Raw genomic sequence first — 23,646 nt, 5'->3', positions numbered from 1 at the left:
TAGGAGTCCACTCCTAGTGATGTTCGGAGTCTTTGGAGACTACTCCGGTTACAGACTAAATCTGGATACGTTGGTATGCTTGCAGGGTACTCAAGCGTGTTATGGACTGGGACCCAGGATACTTTATCCAGGCCCTATTAGGGTGGAAGTGGACGGCTTCAAAAACCTAGGTATTTTTGTCACCACAAATTCAGAGCAATTCCAGAAGGAAAACCTAGAACAACTGCTGCTGGACATGCAGAGTGATATTGTCGATTTTCAAAATGATCCCTCTACCGAAACTCGTATATTCCATGCAAAATAAGCCCTTTCCAAACCTGGAATCCTTCTTCACCAGACTTGATGGAGGGGTGCAACCCTCTACTGATCGGTTTACAATCGGGGACAGCCCTCGCATATCTATGGGCATAATACTGGGCTTCCCAGCTTCTGACCATAAAAGATTGGATTTACGCACTGCGCGATCGATGACCCAGCAGTCCGACTGGACAGATGCGCCATGGTGGAGCGTATCTTGAAGCACCATTTTTATGACTGGAAAGGTACAGCAACCCTACCCGCACCTGCCTGGGCAGCCCTCTTTGCGTGGGACAGGGCAAGGTCCCACCTGGGATGGATGAACAGGGTCACAATAGAAACTCTGCTATGGTTAGGGTCTGTATTGAAAGAGGTGCCCAAGCTACAGGGTTTTGCTAAGAGGGCCTTGATTGGGATCTTTAGGATAAAAGGTGTTATAGAAGTCAGAGCTATCCGATAATTTGAAAATATACTAGAAGAATATGTATTCTCTGACAGTCTTTTATATAAATACACCCAGCTCAGATATGCCCTCCACGCTAAAGAGGTTGATTGGGAGGACCAGCCTCAATAAGGTCCCTTAGAGAGACACCTGTTGGGAGGTTCAATGGGAAAAAGAGCAGTATCCTCACTCTATAAAGCCATTACAAATAATACCTGACAATCTTGGAAATTTAGGATAGCACTGGGAATGGAATGAAGCGCGTTAGAGGATGCATTCCCCATGAGATAGCCATTAGGGCGCTTTTCCGTTTGATCCAACTTAAGGCATTGCACAGGGTCTACTTGAAAAGGGCTAGGCTCCATACAATTGGGAATATCCCCACATTTAGCGGACTTAGATGCCAAGATGCCATAGGGTTGTTCTACCACTCAGAGATACCGAGCTATGATTTTGCCGAAGTTTAGTGTCATATTCGATGATGAAATATTGCACAACCCTCAATTTATCCTATGGGGTGTCCCTGGAGATAATAACCTCCCATGAAAAAGTTAGCATTTTGTTCACTGAGACTGACTGTAAGGAAGAGAGACATTGTTCAGCTTTGGGGGTTGCCCACCCTACTAACCAAGACCCAGTGGATTTCTATGATGTACACCTGCATGGGGGCTAAAAAAAAAGTAATATTCTACTAGAGGTTGCCCTAGGTGATTTGATAGGATCTGGGGCAGGTGGAGGGAATATTATGTACTGGTACCTACTGGCTCACAAGCTCTCGCACACAACAAAGTGGATAGAGACTCCTAGTGAAAATACAGTCTGACTCCCTGTGGCGGATGCAGGGCAAGGCTGGAGGAGTAGGTGTACAGGCTGAGCTCCAGCGAAAGCAGAAGAAGTCGTTGATTCTGGAGAGGGACGCCCTGGACTCTAGTCAACCACTGCAGATTTCCATCTCTTCGATGCATGTATACTGTGATATTCCTGAATGCTATGGTATATGTCTTGTTTGTGCTCACTTTGTTCGTTTATATAAAAAAATGCAAATAAAAACAATAGTTGGTATAAAAAGAAAAAAAACATTTAAGTTGGTATTGCAAGAGTAATAAATGGCTCAGATGTAGAAAAAAATCTCGGGGATAACAACACATAACACTAAAAACAGCATCAAAAGTCAACAGAGTAATGCTTCAGACTCACATAATCCTGTACCCCACCTTAGTAAGGGGATTGTCACTTTTCCCTTTGGGAGTAATATAGGCAGCTGGTTACAGGCTCAAGCATGAATCCAATTGAACAGGAACGTTGAGGGTAGTTGTTGTTATGAGGTAACCTGTATACGAAACAGCAGATAGTCTAGTCGCAGAGCCTGGAGCTGCAGTCAAGTCACACATTAAGAAGCTCTCCTAGGAAAGTTTGGGCTAATCCTTAAGAAATATCTTAGAAAATTCAAAGATCGCTTCAAACACCCTCCAGTCCAGAGAAGAATTAAGCATGGAACTCAGGGAAGCAGCGCAGTTCGATGGCGAAAATCTAGGGCTGTCCAATATAGGTAATGAGAAGATTAAGACATATATGTCACCCTTTTTCCAAGAATCCTCCTTTTGCTCCCAAGAGAATGGCATTGACATTTTTCACTTTGTGCCGGATAACAGTACGCCACAGTAATTATTTCTGAGATGGCACAAAGTAAAGAGTGTCCTTGAGTGTTTGCCCTTCTCTAAGAGAAAAAAGGACACACCAAAACAAGTGTCTAGAACTGTGTAATAAAGATTCTGAGTTGGCTGTATTGTACAGATTTGTTGGTTGAATGGAAACCTCATATCACAGAAGGGTATGAATGGTAGCTTTGGTTCCAGGAACAACCTGGTGATGTTTTCTAGCCTAGATCCGTCAGTCATCCTGACCATGGTAAACCTCTACCCTTTGATGATACCCAGGAGATGACAATAGTGTTAAAACCTTTTTTTTAAAAAAAAAAAAACCTTCACCACATTTGCAAAAATGAAAATCAAAAGGAGAGATGCATGAGCAGTTTTCTGTAAGTGAAAGCAGTCCTAGCCTCTGTGGCATTTGCCCAGGCAAGACAGTCAAGGGGGGGAGGGGGTTACACAAACCATGCCTGAGCATGTGTCGTTAACTGGAGGATGGGTGAGGCATGAAGGATATACTTTAGGCAAATATATGGCCTTATACATTTCCTGCTACATATCTAATCTCATATGAACAGATTTGAAAAACTGTTTCTGGATGCGAAAGAGAGACAATATGTGCATTCTCAAAATACAACTGATGGGGAGAAGATAGATACTTACCAAAATATCTTCCAGTTTCATATCTAATGGATCATTGCCCATAATATACTTTTTCCAGTCCTCGTCTTCTTTTCCATCTTCACCAGTATTATCCAAGATTAACTCAAAGAAAATCACTTTCTCCGAAATTGTGCTGAAGGTGTTATCAAAGCAGAACATGTAATCGCCATCTTCTGTCTCTACCCTACATGGAAAATGAAATGAGTTCACACAATTTTCATACCATTCACGTATTCTTTACATTGATGCGGGTCAAATTCTGCAAATCTGATATGCTATCTTAGAAATGATTGACCCTTGTTGGCCATTCACCGATACTGCTGAATGTCTTCCCGCAAATGTGTTCACAGCCATAATCCTTAAACCAATTATCGATCCAACATTTGTACTCTTAAATAAGCATTTGAATGGTTCAACAAATATTTGTCATGATTTTTTCAACTTCACATTTGCTTCATAGATACTAGACTCTTTCTTTTGTTAAATCAATGATTGCAGCAACTTTGAGGCCTATGTTTTGGAAAATTAAAATGAATTATCCAAACAGAAGCACAACTTTTGACCTAAAATGCCAAGTGTTTCTCTTTAGTTAATAATGGTTTGGTGCCAAAACATCAGTTAATCACGTTTTGCTACGTATTGCTTCTATATATAGGTCAATGTAATTGTGCATGCACATGCCTACCCATATCCTGCGACGGATGCAAACAATATGCTTGGAACTATCACCATTATGGAAGGGACACGGTTATTTCAGAAGTGGATGCCCACAATATGCCAGTTTAATTACCATGGTACCAGGGACAGAGTCGTAACAGGGGTGAGCACTAACATGCAACGGATGCCCACATTATCACTCAGCACCACCACAACACCACTCTGCAACACCAAAGCACCACTCAGCACCACCACATTATCACTCAGCACCACCACAGCACCACTCAGCACCACCACAGCACCACTCAGCACCACCACAGCACCACTCAGCCCCACCACAGCACCACTCAGCACCACCACAGCACCACTCAGCACCACCACAGCATCACTCAGCACCACCACAGCACCACTCAGCACCACCACAGCATCAACACAGCATCAACACAGCACCACCACAGCATCACTCAGCACCACCACAGCATCACTCAGCACCACCACAGCATCACTCAGCACCACCACAGCATCAACACAGCATCACTCAGCACCACCACAGCATCACTCAGCACCACCACAGCATCAACACAGCACCACCACAGCATCACTCAGCACCACCACAGCATCACTCAGCACCACCACAGCATCAACACAGCATCACTCAGCACCACCACAGCATCAACACAGCACCACTCAACACCACCACCACATCACTCAGCACCACCACAGCATCAACACAGCACCACTCAGCACCACCACAGCATCAACACAGCACCACTCAGCACCACCACAGCATCAACACAGCACCACTCAGCACCACCACAGCATCAACACAGCACCACATCACTCAGCACCACCACAGCATCAACACAGCACCACATCACTCAGCACCACTCAGCACCACCACATCACTCAGCACCACTCAGCACCACCACATCACTCAGCACCACTCAGCACCACCACATCACTCAGCACCACTCAGCACCACCACATCACTCAGCACCACTCAGCACCACCACATCACTCAGCACCACTGAGCACCACCACATCACTCAGCACCACCACATCACTCTGCACCACCACAGCATCACCCAGCACCACTAGCATCACCACAGCATCCCTCGCCCACACTCCATCCCTCCCCCACACTCCATCCCTCCCCCACACTCCATCCCTCCCCCACACTCCATCCCTCCCCCACACTCCATCCCTCCCCCACACTCCATCCCTCCCCCACACTCCATCCCTCCCCCACACTCCATCCCTCCCCCACACTCCATCCCTCGCCCACACTCCATCCCTCGCCCACACTCCATCCCTCGCCCACACTCCATCCCTCGCCCACACTCCATCCCTCGCCCACACTCCATCCCTCGCCCACACTCCATCCCTCGCCCACACTCCATCCCTCGCCCACACTCCATCCCTCGCCCACACTCCATCCCTCGCCCACACTCCATCCCTCGCCCACACTCCATCCCTCGCCCACACTCCATCCCTCGCCCTCTTGCCCTGCCCCTATCTCTCACCCTGCCTCTATCTCTCGCCCTCCCTCTATCTATCTTTCGCCCTCCCTCTATCTATCGCCCTCACTATCCATCGCATCACCACAGCATCACTCAGGGGCACCACAACATCGATATGCACTACCAGAGCATCACTGAATGCCACAGCATTACTCGTCGCCGCCACAACATCATTCAACTAATTCAAATATGTTCTCTCAATGTTTCAAACTTTATTACAAATGTCACAACATTTTTTTAATATTTCACTTCTGTTCTTGTATTTTCATCACAATAAAATACACTAAACATAATCTTCCAAAAAGTTATTTGCAAAAGTTTAGGCTATTGCCATTATAAATTACAATAACTTTTATTTAAGTATTAAATATTGAAAAAAATACAACCCATTGTTATTTTTAATATTAGTACATCTAAGTCATGTAAATATAACACTTATTGCATTACAAATGCTATAGGTGTCACGTTTGCAAAAGTTAACACTATTGGCATTGTAAATGACAAAGTTATTAACCCGTTTAGCGCGTCGAACATTCCGCCGCAGTGCGGACGTTCGATCGCGCTAACGGGATTCGGACGTCCAACGGTCGTGCGCAGCACCAGCGAGGTAGTGCACGCGACGACCGTTGGACGTTCGCAGCACGGAAAGGGTTAATTTCGCTATTTTCAAAACAAAAACAAATAAAAAATGTGTCATTTACAATACTAATACCTCTAACTTTACTAATGCAAGCCCTATTGCATTGCAAATGCTTGTTTCTTATGCTCACTGAGAGGGAAAGTCCAAACAGCTAAATAAAAGTAAGAAAAAATAAAAAAAACATGTTTGTTTATTTTTTCTGGCTGACCTGTGGCGATTGCCCTCATGTTCTCCCTCAAGGAGACCAGCAAAAGAGGATCTGTACAATGGATTGGGTACTTTGGTGAAGAAAGAAAGAGCGGTAGAGGACTGACAAGGGATCCACATGGAGCTAGAGGCAGAAGGATGCTGCAGGGTTGATTGAGAAGCTGTGCTGGGCACGGTTGTGTCCCTGTGTAGATGGAAGAAGCCAAGCAGAGTTAAGCATTGGGAGAAAGGAAGTGAAGGAGTACTCACGGTGAGCACACTGCAAGCACAAACTGGGAACTGTCAGCAAAGGGATACTCCCTAACCAAACCAATAGCGATAGATATAGTCAGCAAGCTGAGCATTCTGATTGGCTGTCAATATAAGTTAATGTACCCGTTGTATAATTTGATCTTTATCCTGCAAGTGGCCGCCTTGGTTTCTCATCCATATGATGTTGATAAAAGGAGGTGCAAGTCTGCTCGTTAATTACATAGCATTGTATTTACATAGTGCTTTTAACACATGACAAGGCACTGAAGTGAATTGGTGGACAGGTAGCATCGTACACTGTATGGGAGTGCCTGGCTGGAATAATGTTGAACTGCAATGTGGCTAAGTGGGAAGCATTTTGGGGTTAAATATGATGACCAGAGTGGTACTATTGTCCAGAAATAGGCTGCCGTGCTTGGAGCAAAAAGAAGTGAATGACGGAAACGCATGCAGTGGTGTAACTGCACTTAAGCTTGAAGTGGAATGAAGAGAAGTGAAAAAAGGGGGTAGATTCCCAGTCATCTAGGGAGCTGTGTAGTATAGGTAAGGTGTATCGGGGAGTGGTCAGAGATTCCCCTCGCTAAGTGTTCGATCGCTGTGACCTTCTCTGGGGCTATCGCTAATGTCAGTATGTAGTCTATACGTGAGAGACTTATGCGCTCCAGAGTAAAAAGTGTATTGTTGGTCGATGGGGTGCTTTAGTCTCCACAGGTCAGTGAGGCCCATGGCGTCAAGAAAGTCCATGAGGGCCTGATTGGATCTGTTTTCCTCTCTAGGTGGGTTTCGGTCGAAGGCCGCGTCACATACTGCATTTAGATCCCCCCCTATGATCAGTTTGCCCTACGGTAAGTCTAACAAGAGTTTCCCAAGATCGTGGAAAGCTGACTGGTGAAGTGTCGGCGGGATGTATACAGAGACCATATTGTAGAGGCGCCCCTCCCACTGACAACTAAGTGCGGCAAAGTACCCCTGGTCATCCGCCCATTTTTTCGTGATCACCAGCAGAGAGCTTTTATGAATTAGGATACCAACCCCTCTGGATCCGGAGGAGAATTCTGCATGTGCGGCCATCTTAAATCCCCAGCGGTTCAGTGCCTTACAGGCAGCCCCAGCAAATGCGTTTCTGGAAGTAATACCACCGTGGGGCCTTTCCTCTTTAGATATTGCAGGACCAATCCCCTTTTAATTTTGTGTCCCAACCCGTTCACATTCCAGGATATGACTGACAGGAAAGGGGTGACCATTTGTGGTGTCTGGGTGTCAGGACCCATTGCTTCGCTGCTTAACATGGTGGTTACTTGGTGAATGTTGCCATGCGGCCCCCTTGCCTGCGTATGCACCCAGTGCCCGTGTATTCATATGTGTCGTGTTGAGGAGTGACTGTGGAACTGTAACCTGTAAATAAATTCGCATAAACTTTACATTACATAAAACCCCTGCCCCCCACCCTGCCTTCCTGCCCGGCGGATCCAAAACCGTCCACCTCCCCAACTGAGCAGAGCGCTTTTGTACCCTAGTGATTTGCATAACATGCGGGGGTGGACCCCATTGACCCTTACGAAGACCCCTAACAGGAGGTTAGTCCCGTCAGTGCGCTTGGGTTTGATAGTTCCTACCTGCTGCAGTCTTCATTTGCTGACCGGCAGCTTCTGCCATATGTCTCCGTAGAGTTCAGTTACAACGTCCCCACCCCCCCCCCCGCCTCCCTCAGTAGAGCCTACTTATGGGTCACGTTCATAGGGTATGACAGTTCCTTCAGGACTACGGTTGCAACTTCTGTCCGTAGTCCGTGCGGGAATCAACTTTGCCGCCCATTCCTCAGTGTCCATTCTCCGCGCGATGCCCTCCATCGACTGAATCATTGCATGTGTTACCTCGATGCTTGAGTCCTCGTGCCGGCCGCCAGCCCTCCAGCCATTCTCTTGCTTCCCCAGGGGATTCCAAAAACCATGTCTTCCCTTCGGATTCTACATGTAGCCTCGCTGGGAAAATGTCACTGGTGCGGAGCTCCCTCTTCACCTCTGTGAAGCTCCTCCGCTTTTGGGCCACTGCTGCTGTGTAATCGGTGTAAAATGTGACTTCCGAATTCTCGATTTTGATCGGCGGGGCAATCCGTGCGGCTTGCAATATTGCGTCACGGTCCCGAAAGCAAAAAATGCGTGCCAAAATCGGACGCCGTGGGTTACCTGGGCGAGGGTTGCCTCCCGGGACACGATGAGCTCGCTCCACCGAGAAGTAATTAGAGAGACCCCTTGGCTGAAGCTGATTTTGGATTAAGTTTTCCACAAAGAGGTCACGGGCAGGGCCCCCGGCCGTCTCCGGTATGCCAACCAGGCGTACATTATTACGCAGGGATCTACCTTCCTGCTCGTTCAGCTTAGTTTTCAGCGTGGTGTTATCCTGCTCCAGTTTGCGCTCTCTAGTCTGTAAGTCCGCCGAGAGTCCTGTCGCTGTTTTCTCCACTTCCCCCAGTCGGTCCGACACTTTAGCGAGGTTAGCTCGCATGAAAGAAATGTCCGCGAAGATAGTACCCATGGAGGTCTGCATTATCTGTAGCGTCGCCATCACATCTTTGAGGGTGATCTCTCCAGTGGCGCCAGGGCTGCGGGACGCTTGGTTGGGTGGTTGCGGCGCGTCCCCTTTTGCCGAGTCCGCGCCATCTTTGTTGTAGGCATATTTCTCCAGCCGGGGAGCTTGCTGCACTCTCGGCCCCCAGCCGCCCATTATGCCTCGTCGTGACGCACTGTAAATTTGTTATGTGTGGGGCTGACGAGTAGCAATGTAGGACTTGAGATCTGCGCCGTCCCCCACTTCGGTGGTGCTGTCCTGGGTTCGGGGCCGGATAATCTCGTTTAGCACCCTCCTGGGCTGGTCTGCGCTGTTCTGGTCAGTCTCTGGCCTTAGTGCCCCCCTCTGCTGCTTATCGCAACTGTGCGATGCAGTGGCCGATCTGCGACGGCCCGTGTACTGATGTCCCTCGGGCTCCTTTCTGGCACCTGGCACTTACGGCTGTTAAGAGGCCGCACCACCGGGCGAGCACCGCTGCTCCTATGGGCCGTGTTTCCCCGTACCACGTTGAGCCGCTGTTTGCAGTGGGGATGCAATTGGGCTTTCACCTCGTTGGACCACTGGCCGAGGCCGCCGGGGGTGTCTCTGATCGTCTAATACACTCCCGCCTCAGTTCAGATCCGGCTGTGCCTGCCCCCGATACCGGAGTGCTGCTTCTCCCTCGGCTGATGTCCCGCTGCCGGTTACTGGCCCCGCGCCACCGGAGTGAGGCGTCCTCCCAGCCGCTCTGATCTCCGGGTCTCGGACACACTTTAGTCCCCGGCTCCGGCGGTTGCCGCAGGCCACGAACCACGCGGCTGTGGATCTGTGCAGTGGCGGGGCGCACCGCGACGTGTGTAGGCTCTTTCGGGAGCGGAGACGCTATGGTTTCCAAATTGCTGCAGTTTCGTTATTTACGGGCAGGAGAATTAGTCGGATTTCATTTGGAAGCTCACAGGGTCACGGAGCTCTACTAAGCTGCGGCCATCTTGGCTGGTCGCTAGCCACGCCCCCCCTGACTGAACACTTTTAACAAATAATTATGAGTTGTATTCTCTGGTGGTGGAGTTTTGGTGTATAGGATAAAAACATTCTGCTACCAGGGAAATCGAAGAAAACAAACATTGCAACAAATTTACATCGCAGTCTGGAGTATGCTAGCCGAAGGTAGTGTGTTATTTAAGGGCAACGGAGCATTGTGTGGTTATTGAACTGTTTAAGGTGTTCACTAACTAAAAAAAAGATGAGCGTTTTTTGTACTTAACATTACATGTGCCAACTATTTGCAAGTGCTTTACTTTGAACCTCTGCAAAACGGTTCATACTGATGGTACCAATTTGCACTTCCCCTTCCAAGTCAACTTACGTATGCACCCCATCGGATCGCCGCTCCTCGAAAATGAGGACATCATTATGGGGAGAAACAAGATAAAAGTTGACGTCCAATCCTGCACCGTCTAAAACCTGCAAAATACAAAAGTGATGGCTATATTATAGGAGAAATGCAATAAAGATGCAACAGTAAGATTAGGAAATGTGACAATCATGTAAGACTGTTAAGATGTGTCAAAGTGGTATTTGAATTATACTGCACACACCGTAGAAATGTTCATCAGTAGGAGGAAAAATAGTATGCCTTTGATATCATCAGTGCTCACTATTAGGAGGAAAAACATAGTAAAAGTCATCTGTTGAGGTGGCTGAATTATCTGTCCTGTCCCTTAATACAGAATAAAGCTGGAGTGGATTTGTCCCTCCGTCATGTAGGACTCAAAATCAGGTTCAGTTTGGTCTCGCACAGGACGCCAAGCAACTTTGTACATCAAGCCTAGGGCTTTTCTTTTTAGATAAGTGGAGAGTTAAACAGTACAGTAAAATGCAGTTAAAATAAAATAATGGAAAAACAAATTAGAAGAAACTTTAGAAGAAAGGTATTGCTTAACTGCTGTAAAAACAAGCACTGGCAAAGCCGGTAGGTCCGAGTTTAATGTGAGAAAGCATGCCTGTTGGTCCCTGGTGTCTTTCCGCTTTGCATTGCTGCGAGTGTCTTCTTAAGTTCATCAAGCGTTAAGTCGCCATCTAGCATCTCCTTGTCTTCCTGCGACGGAGTCGGGAGGTGCATCGATTCCAGAAATCGCACAGTCTCCTGGTCATCTCTCTGTGGCTGTGCTGTGTAGAGAGCACAATAGTATCGGGCGAACTCCTGGGAAACTTCCCCCATCCAGCGTGTTTCTTCCTCCTTGCGACTCAGCCAGGCAAGTAAGCGCCCAGTCTTGTCCATCACATCATATAATTTCTGATGGGTAGCCTAGTATTGACTGTCAGATGTGTCTCCTGCTGTGTTTCGATATTCCTCCCTAGTGGCAGTTAGTTGCCGGTAGACATAAAGAAGGATGCAAGAGGTAAAAACAGAACAGCCACACGAAAAACAAAGTTAACTGTCTTGTAGAGCTGGGCGTCCTAGGGAACCTTGGAAAGTAGGAATCGAAGGCAGAAGTTTCTTCATCTGTATAGTTCGCTTCCTTGAAAAGGCAGTGGAGGGATACAGACTATGTAGTGAATAAGGCCATAGGGGTGTCATGGAACAGAACAGTATAACATTTGCAAACGGAAGGAGCGGAGGTCACAACGGACCAACATATCCACAAAACAGAGTTCACAGACTTAAACCAGCGAGGGTGTCCTCTAGCTCCTTGGAAGCTCCCTTTCCCAGGCATTAAATCTCCACTGTCCACTTTTGCCCTCTATCCCTCCGTCCCAGAGTGACCAGCAGTGACAAGTGGTCCGAGATACCCAGAGCAAGATATTCTACCTCTCATATGGCAGGGTGTTCCCCTATGGGTGTGAGCAGGTAATCTGGCCTAGAGATTGTCCCTCTGGCTCCTGAGAAATACAAATACACTCTAGCCACAGGGTGACAGAGTTTCTCAGGGCTGTCAGTCCAAGTGCCCTTGCAACCAGGGACATTGCGGGTCCTAATCTGTCAGCACCTTCGTCCTGTCTAAGTCTTGTACTATAATGTCATGGAAGTCACCACTCACTATTGTGAGAGTATCACCTGCTTCCAGAAGTATAGGACCTTTCTTCTACAGTGTGTCTCATTGTAGGTGGGGTGTATACATTAGTGAGGGTCTATCCCTGTGTGCCCCCTGTACCCCAAAGATGGTCCCACTAGGGTCCCTCCAGGCCATGGTGGTTGTGAAAGGGGGGGGGGGTGTCTTTCTGGCGGGTATGGCAATTCTCCTGGCTCTCCAGGAGAATCCTGCATTCCAGAGGGACACGTATTGGCCAGACTCAGAAACCTACATTCTGTCCCCAGCAGTTGGGTCTCCTGCAGGAAGACAATGTCAGGTGCCACTAGTTTAAGGTATTGTGCTACAACATCCAATTTAATTTTGCTCCCCAGGCCATTTACATTCCAGGTGACGATTTTGAGACACCCAACCCCTTGCTCAGCTATGATCCGTGCATGGGTCATTTTCTCGGTCTCCACCCTCAGCTCAAACTCCCAAGTGCCTATGCAGCACTACCTGTCCGTCTACTCACTCACTAAATGAGAAACTACCTCTATAACCTCCCCCACCTCCGGTCTGTCTACATTTTGGCTGTGCATTTACGAAACACTCATCCATTATAAGATCTAAAACCAAATAGGAGTTACTTTCAACAGTGAAACAAAGCATGTAAAAGATTTTTTTTAAACATACTTAAAAGGAGAACTACGGTGGGTCACATTGCCAGTGTTTACCTAGGCAGGAATCTATTCTACAGCTCAGATTATTTGCAGTTGTATCTGTTATTTGTTAGCTCTTAGTACCGGAGCCCTTCTGAATTATGTGAAGAAAGAGTAAATTATTCCTGCAACCATGTTGTATATGTATGGTTAGCGGGTGATATTTTGCTTTCATGCTGATGTAAAATAAAAACAAACTCTTCTCCCAATCTCTCATTAGATTTAGTTTAATTTACTGGTTTAACTAAAAAGTGTGTACATAATTAATATGATATATCGCCATAACAGTGCATACATAGGACATTAACACCATGGCCAAGGACCCAGAAAATGCTTGCACATCTTTAAAGAGGACGAACGTAATGGCGGAGCCTACGTGCAGACCAAGATGGCTGCAAACTAGAGCAGCTCTGTGTTTAAGGCCCATGGGTAGTGAGAACCGCGCACTGCTGATGGCTGAAGAAGGGTCGCTGTCCTGGAAATGAGCTACTCTGTCCTGTGAGCGCACAATCCTTCCTGGAAGGGGACCCAGTTCCACACCAGAGGGGGTTTTAAGTAGCCACATCCAGAGCCTGGAGCTGTACGGACTTAAAAGAAGGTGGCACCAATGTGGGAGCACCATACAGGTGTTGAGTTTGGACACATCTGGCCTAGGCAGCTTTGAGATACTGAGGCTTCGCCCGAGCCCTGCTTCATTGAAATGGGATTGCAGACATGTTGCCAGAGGAATCTGCACAGCTTCAAAGGCGTAGCTTAGAGCATGGTCAATCGTGTCCTTCCCCATGCTGCCATGACCCTGTGCCTAAACACAGAGGGCATAAAGATACTACAAAGGTCTGCCCTAGCAGATGCAAAAGCAGCAGTTTTCTCATGGGGATCTGTGTGGAAATATTCAGTGTGGGACAGTGTAAGAGATTGCACTAGCAACACTCCTCTTTTGCCAACAGTTTATCCCAGTCACAGATCATTTGAGGCAAAATAAAAATCGGTACAAATGGATTTTTAGGTCTTGCCTGAGCCAGCGCATGCCTTGCTCTGGCAAGACTTTTAGCAAGTGGGCTTCAAAAAGCTGACCACACGCTGTTTGTGTGGCCTAAATCGCCAATGGTTATGCGCACAGGCCCCATCTGGCTTTACTCTCTTGTTATGGCTCATTAAGCGTATCGCTCACGGGCACCCTTCCAGCGCATGCACATCGCACAAGACTCGCCAGACGTGCTCCTTGTTTTGAATGCTTCCCTGACATTTTAAACACGCAAACAAAGCTACCCAACAACAAACTACTGCACTTGCCTAACTTCTTCGCACACTAAACAGACAGCTTCTTTTTCTGGTTCTTCTTTTACTGTGACAAACACGTGTGTGGCGTGTGCTTTAAAATATCCACATTGCTTTAAAAGATCAGCATTAGTGAATGTGCTTTAAAATATCTGCATAGCTTTAAAATATCAGCATTAGTTATTCACTCGTGCACATTTGGAGGGAGTTCTTTACCACTGTAACTAGCAAACACACTGTGTCACTGCAGCATCACTCAGTGCAGCATCACTCAGCGCCACCACGGCATCACTCAGGGTCACCACGGCATCACTCAGGGTCACCACGGCATCACTCAGGGTCACCACAAATTCACTCAGCACCACCATAGCATCACTCAGCGCCACCACAGCATCACTCAGCGCCACTACAGCATCACTCAGCGCCACCACAGCATCACTCAGCGCCACATCAGAATCACTTAGCATCGCCTTTGCACTAGTACACCACCACATCATCATCACTCAGCAAGATCTGAGTATCATTCAGCATCACCTCAGCAGCGTCTCCGCACCAGTCACCACCACTACTCCCAGCTCAGCATAGCTCAGCACCACCTCAGCCTACTCTCGGAATCTGGCATCTGTTGATTCTCCCCTAGCATCTGGCCGCTGCTAGTGTTATAATACAAGTACTAGTGCCGAACCTTCACCCTCCCATTGTTTATGCCCCCTCAAAAAAAAAAGCTTCAAACAAACAACCATTGGAATAGGCAGAAACAAGTTGCCAGCATTGCAAGAACAAAAGAAAACTGAGGAAATTTTTTTATTGTAATGCTTTTTTTAATATGGTCGTTCAGTTGTACATAATGCCTTCTTGGTCATATATAAGATAACAAAAATGCTTCTGACACTTTTTAATTAAAACTTCAGAGCATGCTGCACAGCAGCCACACTTCTCTAAAGTACAGCTTAACAGCTTAAAGACATTGGCAAAGTCAATAGCTCTGGCTAAACACTTATTAGGCCCCAAAGGTGAGACCTATTGGCTATGCCAATGCCTGTTCCATTTGGCATTGCATTTGAGATGGGTAATCGATCTCACCTATTCACAGATTTAGAGACAGCAGCCCATTAACTCGGAGTTCTAATCGATTACCCTACCCTGCTTAGAGACTCACACCTTAAGTTATCGACATGGTGATTTCCTTGAGTACAAAGGAAAGAGAGTCACAATGTGATCAAAACCTCATGGCCAATATCTCAGAAGAGCCTGAAATTAGACCGAAACTACGACATCCCTCACTGAACTAGCGAATCACATAATTATTGATTATCTAGCTTTGAACACTCGGCTAAGACACTCTGCGGGTAGCAGTACAAGCTATGAAAGATACTACTGCCCTTGGATCTACCCAAAGGTACAGACTACAAAGACCTCCGTAAAAGCATGAGGTACCGTTATCACAAGGAGGTAGCAGAGGAGATCCTGACAATTGGCCAATGGCTTCCAGAGCACCATAAGACAATCAGATTTTTGATTTCTTCCTAATATGTACATTTTTTTGTTATGTGAAATGGGGGGTGAGGTTGGATACAAGGAGTTTGCTTTCCTTTCTAAAACCACACTTTATACCATTGTACTGCTCATGGTTAGAGACAAGCTTAAGGTACCCAATGGTACAGGTCTAGATGAGACCGCACATGCATCTATAAGCTCTCATGGTTAAGATAATATTGCTAATGTAAAGGGACTAAATGCCCCTATGAAGCACAGTTAAATATGGCCATTCATGGGGGAACTATGATATAAGTGCTCTACAAGAACCCCATCGGAGACGTTTGCAAAAGTCTCATGTTTACAAAGATAAACACCAAAAACAATAGCGAAGGAAGATTTCCCTTTGTTAAAGGCTTGATTGAGAGAAAACTCCTCACTCTGGCTGCGATTTGCACCCCAAACTCAGGATAGGATGATTTTATTTACAATAACCTACAATAGAAAGTTTTGCTGCATGAGACATTGTCCAAATGGGTGACTTCAATTTGGTTTGGAACCTGCTATAGGATAGACTGAGAGCTAGTGCTTGGGGTTTGGGAGACTTCATAAAATAAAATTCAAACAAATACTGAGTGCTAGGACTACATGATATTTGGAGAGAACAACATGAGGAAGAGAACATTTATACATTATTTTCGAATTTACATATCACATTCTCAAACATAGAATATATATTTCTCTCCTTTCACACAACTAATTTCCCAAACCAATATTGGCACGATTACAATCTGGAATCAAGTCCCGGTAAGTGCAACGTTGACCTGGAGGGAGGCCCCCAGTGGTTGTAACTGGTGGACCTTTCATGCTGTACTATTAACAGACCCTGTAAAAAGTGACACAATTAAAACCCAAATGGCAACTATTTTTAAGATAATGACACTAGAAACTTTGATGGGTCTCTTTTGGTATACCATCAAAGCAGTCTTTAGTGGGAACTGCAAATGCAAAGTATACCAGCTTAAAAAAAGTTGATGACAATATAGGGATAAACTAGAGGTAGAACAAACATGCATTTGCAATGCAATAGGTCTCGCATTTGTCAGAGTTAGAGCTATTGGCGTTGTAAATGACACTGTCTTTTATCTATGTGTTTTGGTTTGGACATTAGTGGATGTATAAACAGATACACAGCTGCAGCACTACCTAGAGGACTTAGAATGCAACTACCAATGGGACCAGAGAAGCAACTGCAGCACTCTCTAGAGGAGTAAGAACGAGGAATTACCACTGAGACCACAGAACTAGCTAGCAGCACTGGCCTGAGGACTAAGCATGAAGAATTATCAGTGGGAACAGAGATGCAGCTGCAGCACTGCCTAGGGGACTGAGAATGGGAAATTACCATTGGGAACAGAAACACAACTTCAGCACTGCCTATAGGACTTAGAATGAAGGAGTTACCGACGCGTAGGTGGAGACAGAGTGCAAGACAAGAAGTCTTCTCTCCGACACTAGACACTGATTGCAGTAGGCACAGTCTGTTCAAGTTACTCTGTTGCTAGCTTCTTCCGCTTTCTCCTTCACTGTCACCTTCTGTCAAAACCCTGTGCCCTTAATAGCTTAGTGGGATAAGGCACTACTTGCTGAACTTGTATCACAGTAGTGTTTCTGAAACATAAGCTGTAACCTTCTGAGCTACCTGCATAAGATGCACATCTGTGTAGCGCCTGCTACAAGCTGTACTTCTCAGCAGGTAAAATAGCCTTCTATTTGGTTTTGTGATTAGACAAAGCTGTGATTAGGCAACTTACAGATCTCTCTTGAAAGAGCATTGAAGCCCAGAGTTATCTCCTCTCTCTTATGCCACAGAACGCACTGATCTCAGTGACGCTGCCTGCTCGTGCCCTGCCAATAACAAACAAGAGCCCTACCTGGTTTTCAGGCTTGGCTAACTGAGGGCCTATAATGAGGCATAGGGCCGCTCCAGCACCTACTCAGTAAAAGGAAATAAACAGCTTACCATCAGTATCAGGCGCCCCACCATTCCCTTTCACTTCTTGCCATCTTTTTAGCATTCAAATAACCATCACATGACTGCCTGTCATGGTGCAGGGTGAAGTTAAGTACTCAGTGAACCTATAAATAATTCGCCATTGCCTTTCCTTTCTCCAGAGGTAAGCACTGCACTGAAGTCAGACTTCTACAGTTTGGACTTGCTTGAGTGGACAGGTCACAAAGCTTAAAACAGTCTGACAAACTGACCGATTTCTGTGGTTTATTTTGAGACTATTGAAGTATGCGTGGTGACGCACTGGTCGTTCACATAGCTGGGTGAGTGAGCATTCATAGCTGATTTCTTTCTCTTTCGTTCTCTCTGCCTGTGTTCCTGGTGTGTATGCTGGCAGGAAGTGGCAAGGAGTTGCATGATCGTCCACTGCCGCCTTTCATCCTTCTCATGCAGATAAGTCAGTTAATGCATATACCATACGGGAGAGCTAAGTATGCACTCTGACACCTAGGTGCTGGAACACTGTGTGGGCTGCCTTCCTTTTGAAGCTAGACGACAATCAGAGGATGAGAGGAGGAGTCTGCGACCTTAGGGTGGTGGAGATACTGCTAAACATAGTGTATGTGGGCCCATGAGGTTACACGCAGGCAAATTACCAGGCCGAGGAGCTGCTGGGAGGGGAGGGGGGGTCAAGCTGGGGCAGTGGCGCACCTTGTCTTATCCCAATATTCAACATGTTTAAAGGGAGTGTGTTTCAGTCACTGAGAACATAGGGTCACTTCAGGAAGATGTGTGTGTTGGGGGGGGGGGCAAGCAGTCAATATGTATTATTCTGTAATTGTTCACCGGAAAGCCAATTAAGAACATTGAAAGCTAGCAGTATATGATAACCTTATAACCTAAAATGATTATACTAAGAGAGAAATTCGCAAAGCTAAAACACAAACTTTATCACCAAAAAATAGCAACTGAGGAGAACATCGGGAGGTGTATATTCTAAAATGGAGCAATGTGACCACCAAAAATTTAACACACAAAGAAAATTCGATATAAAGAAATGAAAAGACTCAAAGGACACTTGGCGCTATGCTAGTGATAACCAAAGTGAAAAATGGAAAAAACTAAAATATAATAAAAGAAGCAATGTGATCTGTGGAGAAGGAGACAAGATGGAATGTTGAGCGCTGGCAGCACTGCGCAGGAGCCCTCACCTGTACTGGGTGCAGGGGCCTAGCCCGCGCTGAGCTCTGCCAGGGACCCTTACAGCAGGTACACCAGGAGCAGCGTCATTCTGGACATCCTGGAACAGACAGATAGAGGGACTGGCTTGTAGGATGCAGTCTGCGATCCGACTCTCTACCAGGAGCAACTTTCACCCGCGGTATCTGACTAGTCAGTTCCCTCAGTCACGTGCGAATCTGGCCCCAATACAGTTTGACACTTTCAAGTCCCGCTCAGGTACTGTCTTTTTAAACTGCCAGCTGCTAGTGGTAATTCAGGTTCCCGTACCGACGAGAAGGAACTCAGTACCACAAAACACTGGCAACCGGAGATCCAGCATTGTGTGCTCCAGTACCGTATATAGCCTGCCATGTGTGCTGTGTCAGGATGATGGATGTGCCAGGGAAGCTGTGTGCATTGTGGCAGCGCAGCAGCTGTACGGCAGAGGCCCGCTTTAATCACCAGAACTCCCAATAAAAGAAGAATGGCATGCATGCCGGCCACAGGCAAATGGTAACATTTTGGATGTAAAAGCTGCGTAATCAGAAGCAAGCGCGCAAGAGCTCATTAAAGAAAACAAACATGGAGTTGGGCTGTCCAGATGGGTGCCGCGAGCCGTACACATCTCCGGTCTTCCTGGCGCGTGCACATGTCCTGTTCCCCTTCGGCAAAGAAATCGACAACAAAAGATCTCGCCAAGGCGAGCAGCGCATGCCCTACGTTGCTAGGCGAGACCTAAAAAATGGAAAAGGAAAATAGAGCATCCCATACACATCAAAACCATAGGACTCTCACTGCCCTGCCCTTCAGGGAGACATAAGAACCTTAAGTACTAACAATAGAACTCCCCTTACTAACATTTTAAAATGCATACTTTGCCCATCGAAATAAAGTAGGTCCTCACCTGGCACAACTACTCGGAGTACAACAAGAAAAAGCCTTTGCAAAGCACAAAGCACACCTTCCTTGACAATGGTGCAAGAGTTTCCAAAGAGGAGGATACATTAGCAGTCATCTACTCCTTTTATTATTGCTTCCATACTGCATAGGGTATATTGGGCAGTATCCAAAATGGTCATGTAGAGTTGTGCTATTTACCTAGATTCACCCCTCAACACTATGAGAAACTTAAACAGCCTATATATGAGGAACAGATTAAACAACTGATTTAGGCCATCAAGTTAAATAAAGTCCAAGAACCGAATGGCTTTAGTGGAATCTTTTATAAACATTTTGAGGCACACTATTCTACTATAACTCCTTTGCAACTAATAAAACAGTAAATACTTTGACGAACTAGGCTGCCATTACCCTTTTACATAAACAATTAAAAGATCTGGGCAGATTTACATCTTGTAGGCCCATAGCACTCCTGAATATAGATGTCAAGATTTGTACTACAATCTTGGCCTCCCGTCTTGAATCAATCATGCCATTACTCATACACCCAGAGTTCATGGTTTCCTGGTGCAGAAAAAGCTTCTGACCAGGAGGACTGGGAACCCTGGCCAAGTTCTAGAAAAAGCATGTTCTGGCCCACGGTCTTAATCCATGGCCTGTCAGATTACCAAACCCTAATTTCATGTATTTTATTGAATAGCTACACGTCTGCACGTTTTGCACTGAGCAGAGCAGATGTACACATCAGGGTTGTCCCCTATCCCCTTCACTTACTGCACTAAGCATTGAACCCTTTGCTTCTCATATTCGGGCGGACTGGGGGACGTCTGGCCTATACTATCAACACTAACTTTTATAGATAAATACAGAGAGAAAATAATCTATTTTCTGTCTGTATTTATTTTTAAAAGTGGAAACGTACAGAAAATGTCACTTCTTGTGACACTCCTTGTTGTCGTCGCCAAGCAGACAGACACTGTGTGGATTTAAATAAAGGATGCGATTCCTTTAAATACAGGCGTATGTTAATATATGTGTGTATAATGCTAAAATTTACCTGCCGGTTTAGTATTTTGTTATATTAGGCTTGCTTAATTTGCTGAAATGACACTTGCAAAGTATGAATGCATGTTTATCTGCTAAATAAAGGTAGAAATATACCATTTTTCGACTCCATTTATTCTCAAAACATAAAAGTAATATGGATAAATGCCAATAAAATGGTTAAAAAATAAATTTGGATAAATACAGACAGAAATATATATTTTTTAAATATACCATTAAACCAGGAGCCCTTTTTAGGTCTCGCAGAGAGACCTATAGCTGTCCATCCACAAAGCTGACTTTTTATGAGGAGGATTCTCAACAGTTCACGTGACCACAAGCTCCTTCGTGCACGAGCTTGCATTTCCCCACAGGCTTCCCCCTGCCAGCAGCATTTGCCACATCAAAGGCTTCAGCTGCACCGCCCCCAGCCGTCACTTATTCCCGGCCGCGCCTCGCATTTCCCCACAGGCTTCCCCCTGCGCGCAGCATTTGCCATATCAAAGGCTATAGCTGCCCGCCCCCCGCCGTCACTTATTCACGGCTGCAGGCCGTGCCTTGTTTAAGCAGGGAGGTAGTGCTTTTTTGAAGAAAAAAAGATGTGACAACCATTAGCCTGTTTTTGTGTAAGACTTATTTGAAGTGTTTTGATAGATGCTGGTGCACACACGAGTTAAGCATGTGCAGATTATCACTTGTTCGAATTATTCATCTCACTACGTTCATTGTTAAAGATGGACCCACTCATCACCAAAGTCCAAATTAACGAATAATTGGTTTCCATACTACTTTTCTCCATGCTAGGCTACTCTTAGTGAATTATATTTTATTTATATTGTCTTTTGAGCAAATTAAATTACTATTTTAAGACTACCACAGTACGGTCCCTTCAGTTGTCTCACCTACACGTTAAAATTAATTTTGTTTAATTTTCTTTGAAGACACCTGGTTCGCTGTACCCACATCGTATTCATAAACTCCCACAAATGCCTGTGCTGAATAAGTTAGAAAATTGTTAATATCGGTTTTCCACCTCTCCTCTATATACTTCATATAGAGATACGTTTTGAGAATGGCGCCTCTATCAAGGGACGTAAAGGGCCAGGATTCGGAAATTTTGATTGGAAGGGTGGCGTAATAGGTCTGAGGCCGAAGACTAATTTGGCTGGCTTACATTTTAGTTCCCGGTTTTTATTTCTTTTTCGTGTTAGTATTTCTGCCTGCCCGTCCGACAGCTTTGTGCGGCTTTACTTTTGTGCTTTATCATTGGTGGTAAAGTGATAGGAAGTGTCCCTTTACTGCCACCACCGCTGTGCAGCAACACCGACCCTCAACAGAGCTATTATCTGTTGAATGCTGTAGAGCAGACTAGCTGGCGCGACCTCCACATGACACCAGCATGAATGGCCATCAGTCTCAGTGCAGCAAATATGAGCTCCTTTGCACCTGGGCTGTACGGCCAACTGCAACATCCTGAATGCAAACATGAAAATAGCTGTTGATAGAGCATTTTTAGAATGCGCACAGTGAGTTGAATTCTACAATATATGCAAAACAAGCATTGGCAAATACATTAGGTCTGGCAAGCTTTTGCAGTGATCATATTTTAATTATATGTAGCAAGCATAGGCCATAAAAAAAGGGAAAAATATGCCACAAAATAACATGGCGACCATGTGCTTGCCAGAAAAAGTATAAATTGTTTATTGCATGCAAAAACAATAATTACTTCCTAGCAGGCATGTGAACTTAGCACACAGGTAGACAAACTCATTCTACTTTTAATGCACATCACAGAAAAATATAATTCTTATTGGTGCAGGGAAAGGGCGCTATTGCCTTAGAATTATTGGGACCTGAACACCGTTTACACACAGCTTGACACTTCAAAGGATTGGCTCCACAACATCAGTCACACTGAATGAAGTGCCTTTCATTTTGGGAGGATGTGGACATGTGATCAGGTAAATGCTTCAGTGCAATAGAACATTGCTGCCAGGACACAAAGTCCACTCTCACGTCGCCTGGTGCCACTCCTGCTCTGCCACCCCCCTACAAAACATGCCCGGGAGCCGTGGCCCCATGCGCACACTTCGCCCCGAAAGAGATCACTCACCAGACAACCGGAATAAAATATACCAGAGCAAGACTCTCCCTCACCCAGACTCCAGCTGTGAGGAAGGGTTGAGGCCACTTGCGGTGCCCAACACTTGCAGCACCCTCTCTACCCGCAATTGCGCTCTGCTATTGCCATCCGGTACCTCTTTGCCCCAGTGAGCAAATTACTCCTGCCATTGTAATAACTGCTGCCCATTCCTGCTCTCTGCCATGGCTGGTGGAGCAGCCCCCGTCCACCCCGTACAGACCCAATTCGCCAGCCCGCCCCATAAACCATAACCAGCCCTCCCTGTTCTCCTCTGATAAATTCCTTTACTCGGACAGCCCCCTTTCCCCCTGACTAAGCCCCCCCACTTTGTGTCTTGTCTGGCGGCCTAGGTTGGTGCCCCCCCACCCCTCCAGTCGCACTTTGCCTCACCAGAGCCAGTGTACTGCCAAATCCCAGCTGTCCCCCACCGAGGTGGGGGGGAAACACCCCCTCTGCAAGCCCCCACCGTGCAACGCTGCACTGCACACTCTCAAATCCCCCAGCCACTAGGCCAGCGCCCCTCCATCCCTTCTAACCCGCAGTAGCCCTAGGACTCTCCCAGAGTGTCCCCTGCCACCATGTCCATCTCCTAGACTGCATTCCGCTAACCCCTCATCTCCGCACAGCCTGCAACCCCCCAGTTCTTCCCACCTGGAAAAAACGTTTTTTTTTCTTCTGGATGACCCCCGTGTGACCTCATCTGCCCAGAAACAACCCCCCAATAACGCCATGCCTACCCCCAATGTTCTGTTCAAGCAAAGGCACTATGCCATCCGCCATCCCTCATCCCTCCATCGCCCAACTGCACACAGACCCCGTCCCCCTAGAGATCTGCCGGGATCAGTGCGAGCCGTCAGCAGAGCAATGCCACACGCTGGTCTGCCGCACCCGTGTCCAAAGCATCACCCCAAACCCTCACAGATAGCTACCCGCTAATGGGCAGCGCCCAGCAGCCACCTCCAT

At 46.4% G+C, this 23,646-nt stretch overlaps 1 protein-coding gene across 1 annotated transcript in view; it reads right to left on the bottom strand.

Moving 5' to 3' along the window:
- Positions 1–23,646, bottom strand: part of TMED5 (transmembrane p24 trafficking protein 5) — a 52,216-nt gene that overhangs the window by 23,325 nt on the left and 5,245 nt on the right. The window contains exons 2-3 of the mRNA XM_086953921.1: positions 10,241–10,338; positions 3,052–3,235 (exon numbers count right to left, since the gene is read on the bottom strand). Coding sequence (XP_086810047.1) covers positions 3,052–3,235; positions 10,241–10,338 — 282 coding nt within the window. The remainder of the gene's footprint in view (positions 1–3,051; positions 3,236–10,240; positions 10,339–23,646) is intronic.

Source organism: Lissotriton vulgaris, chromosome 1_1 (genome assembly GCF_964263255.1).
Source record: "Lissotriton vulgaris chromosome 1_1, aLisVul1.2, whole genome shotgun sequence".
Classification (NCBI taxonomy): domain Eukaryota; kingdom Metazoa; phylum Chordata; class Amphibia; order Caudata; family Salamandridae; genus Lissotriton; species Lissotriton vulgaris.
The sequence above is the reverse complement of the archived record's forward strand: the minus strand, read 5'-3'. Positions and strand labels throughout refer to the sequence as shown.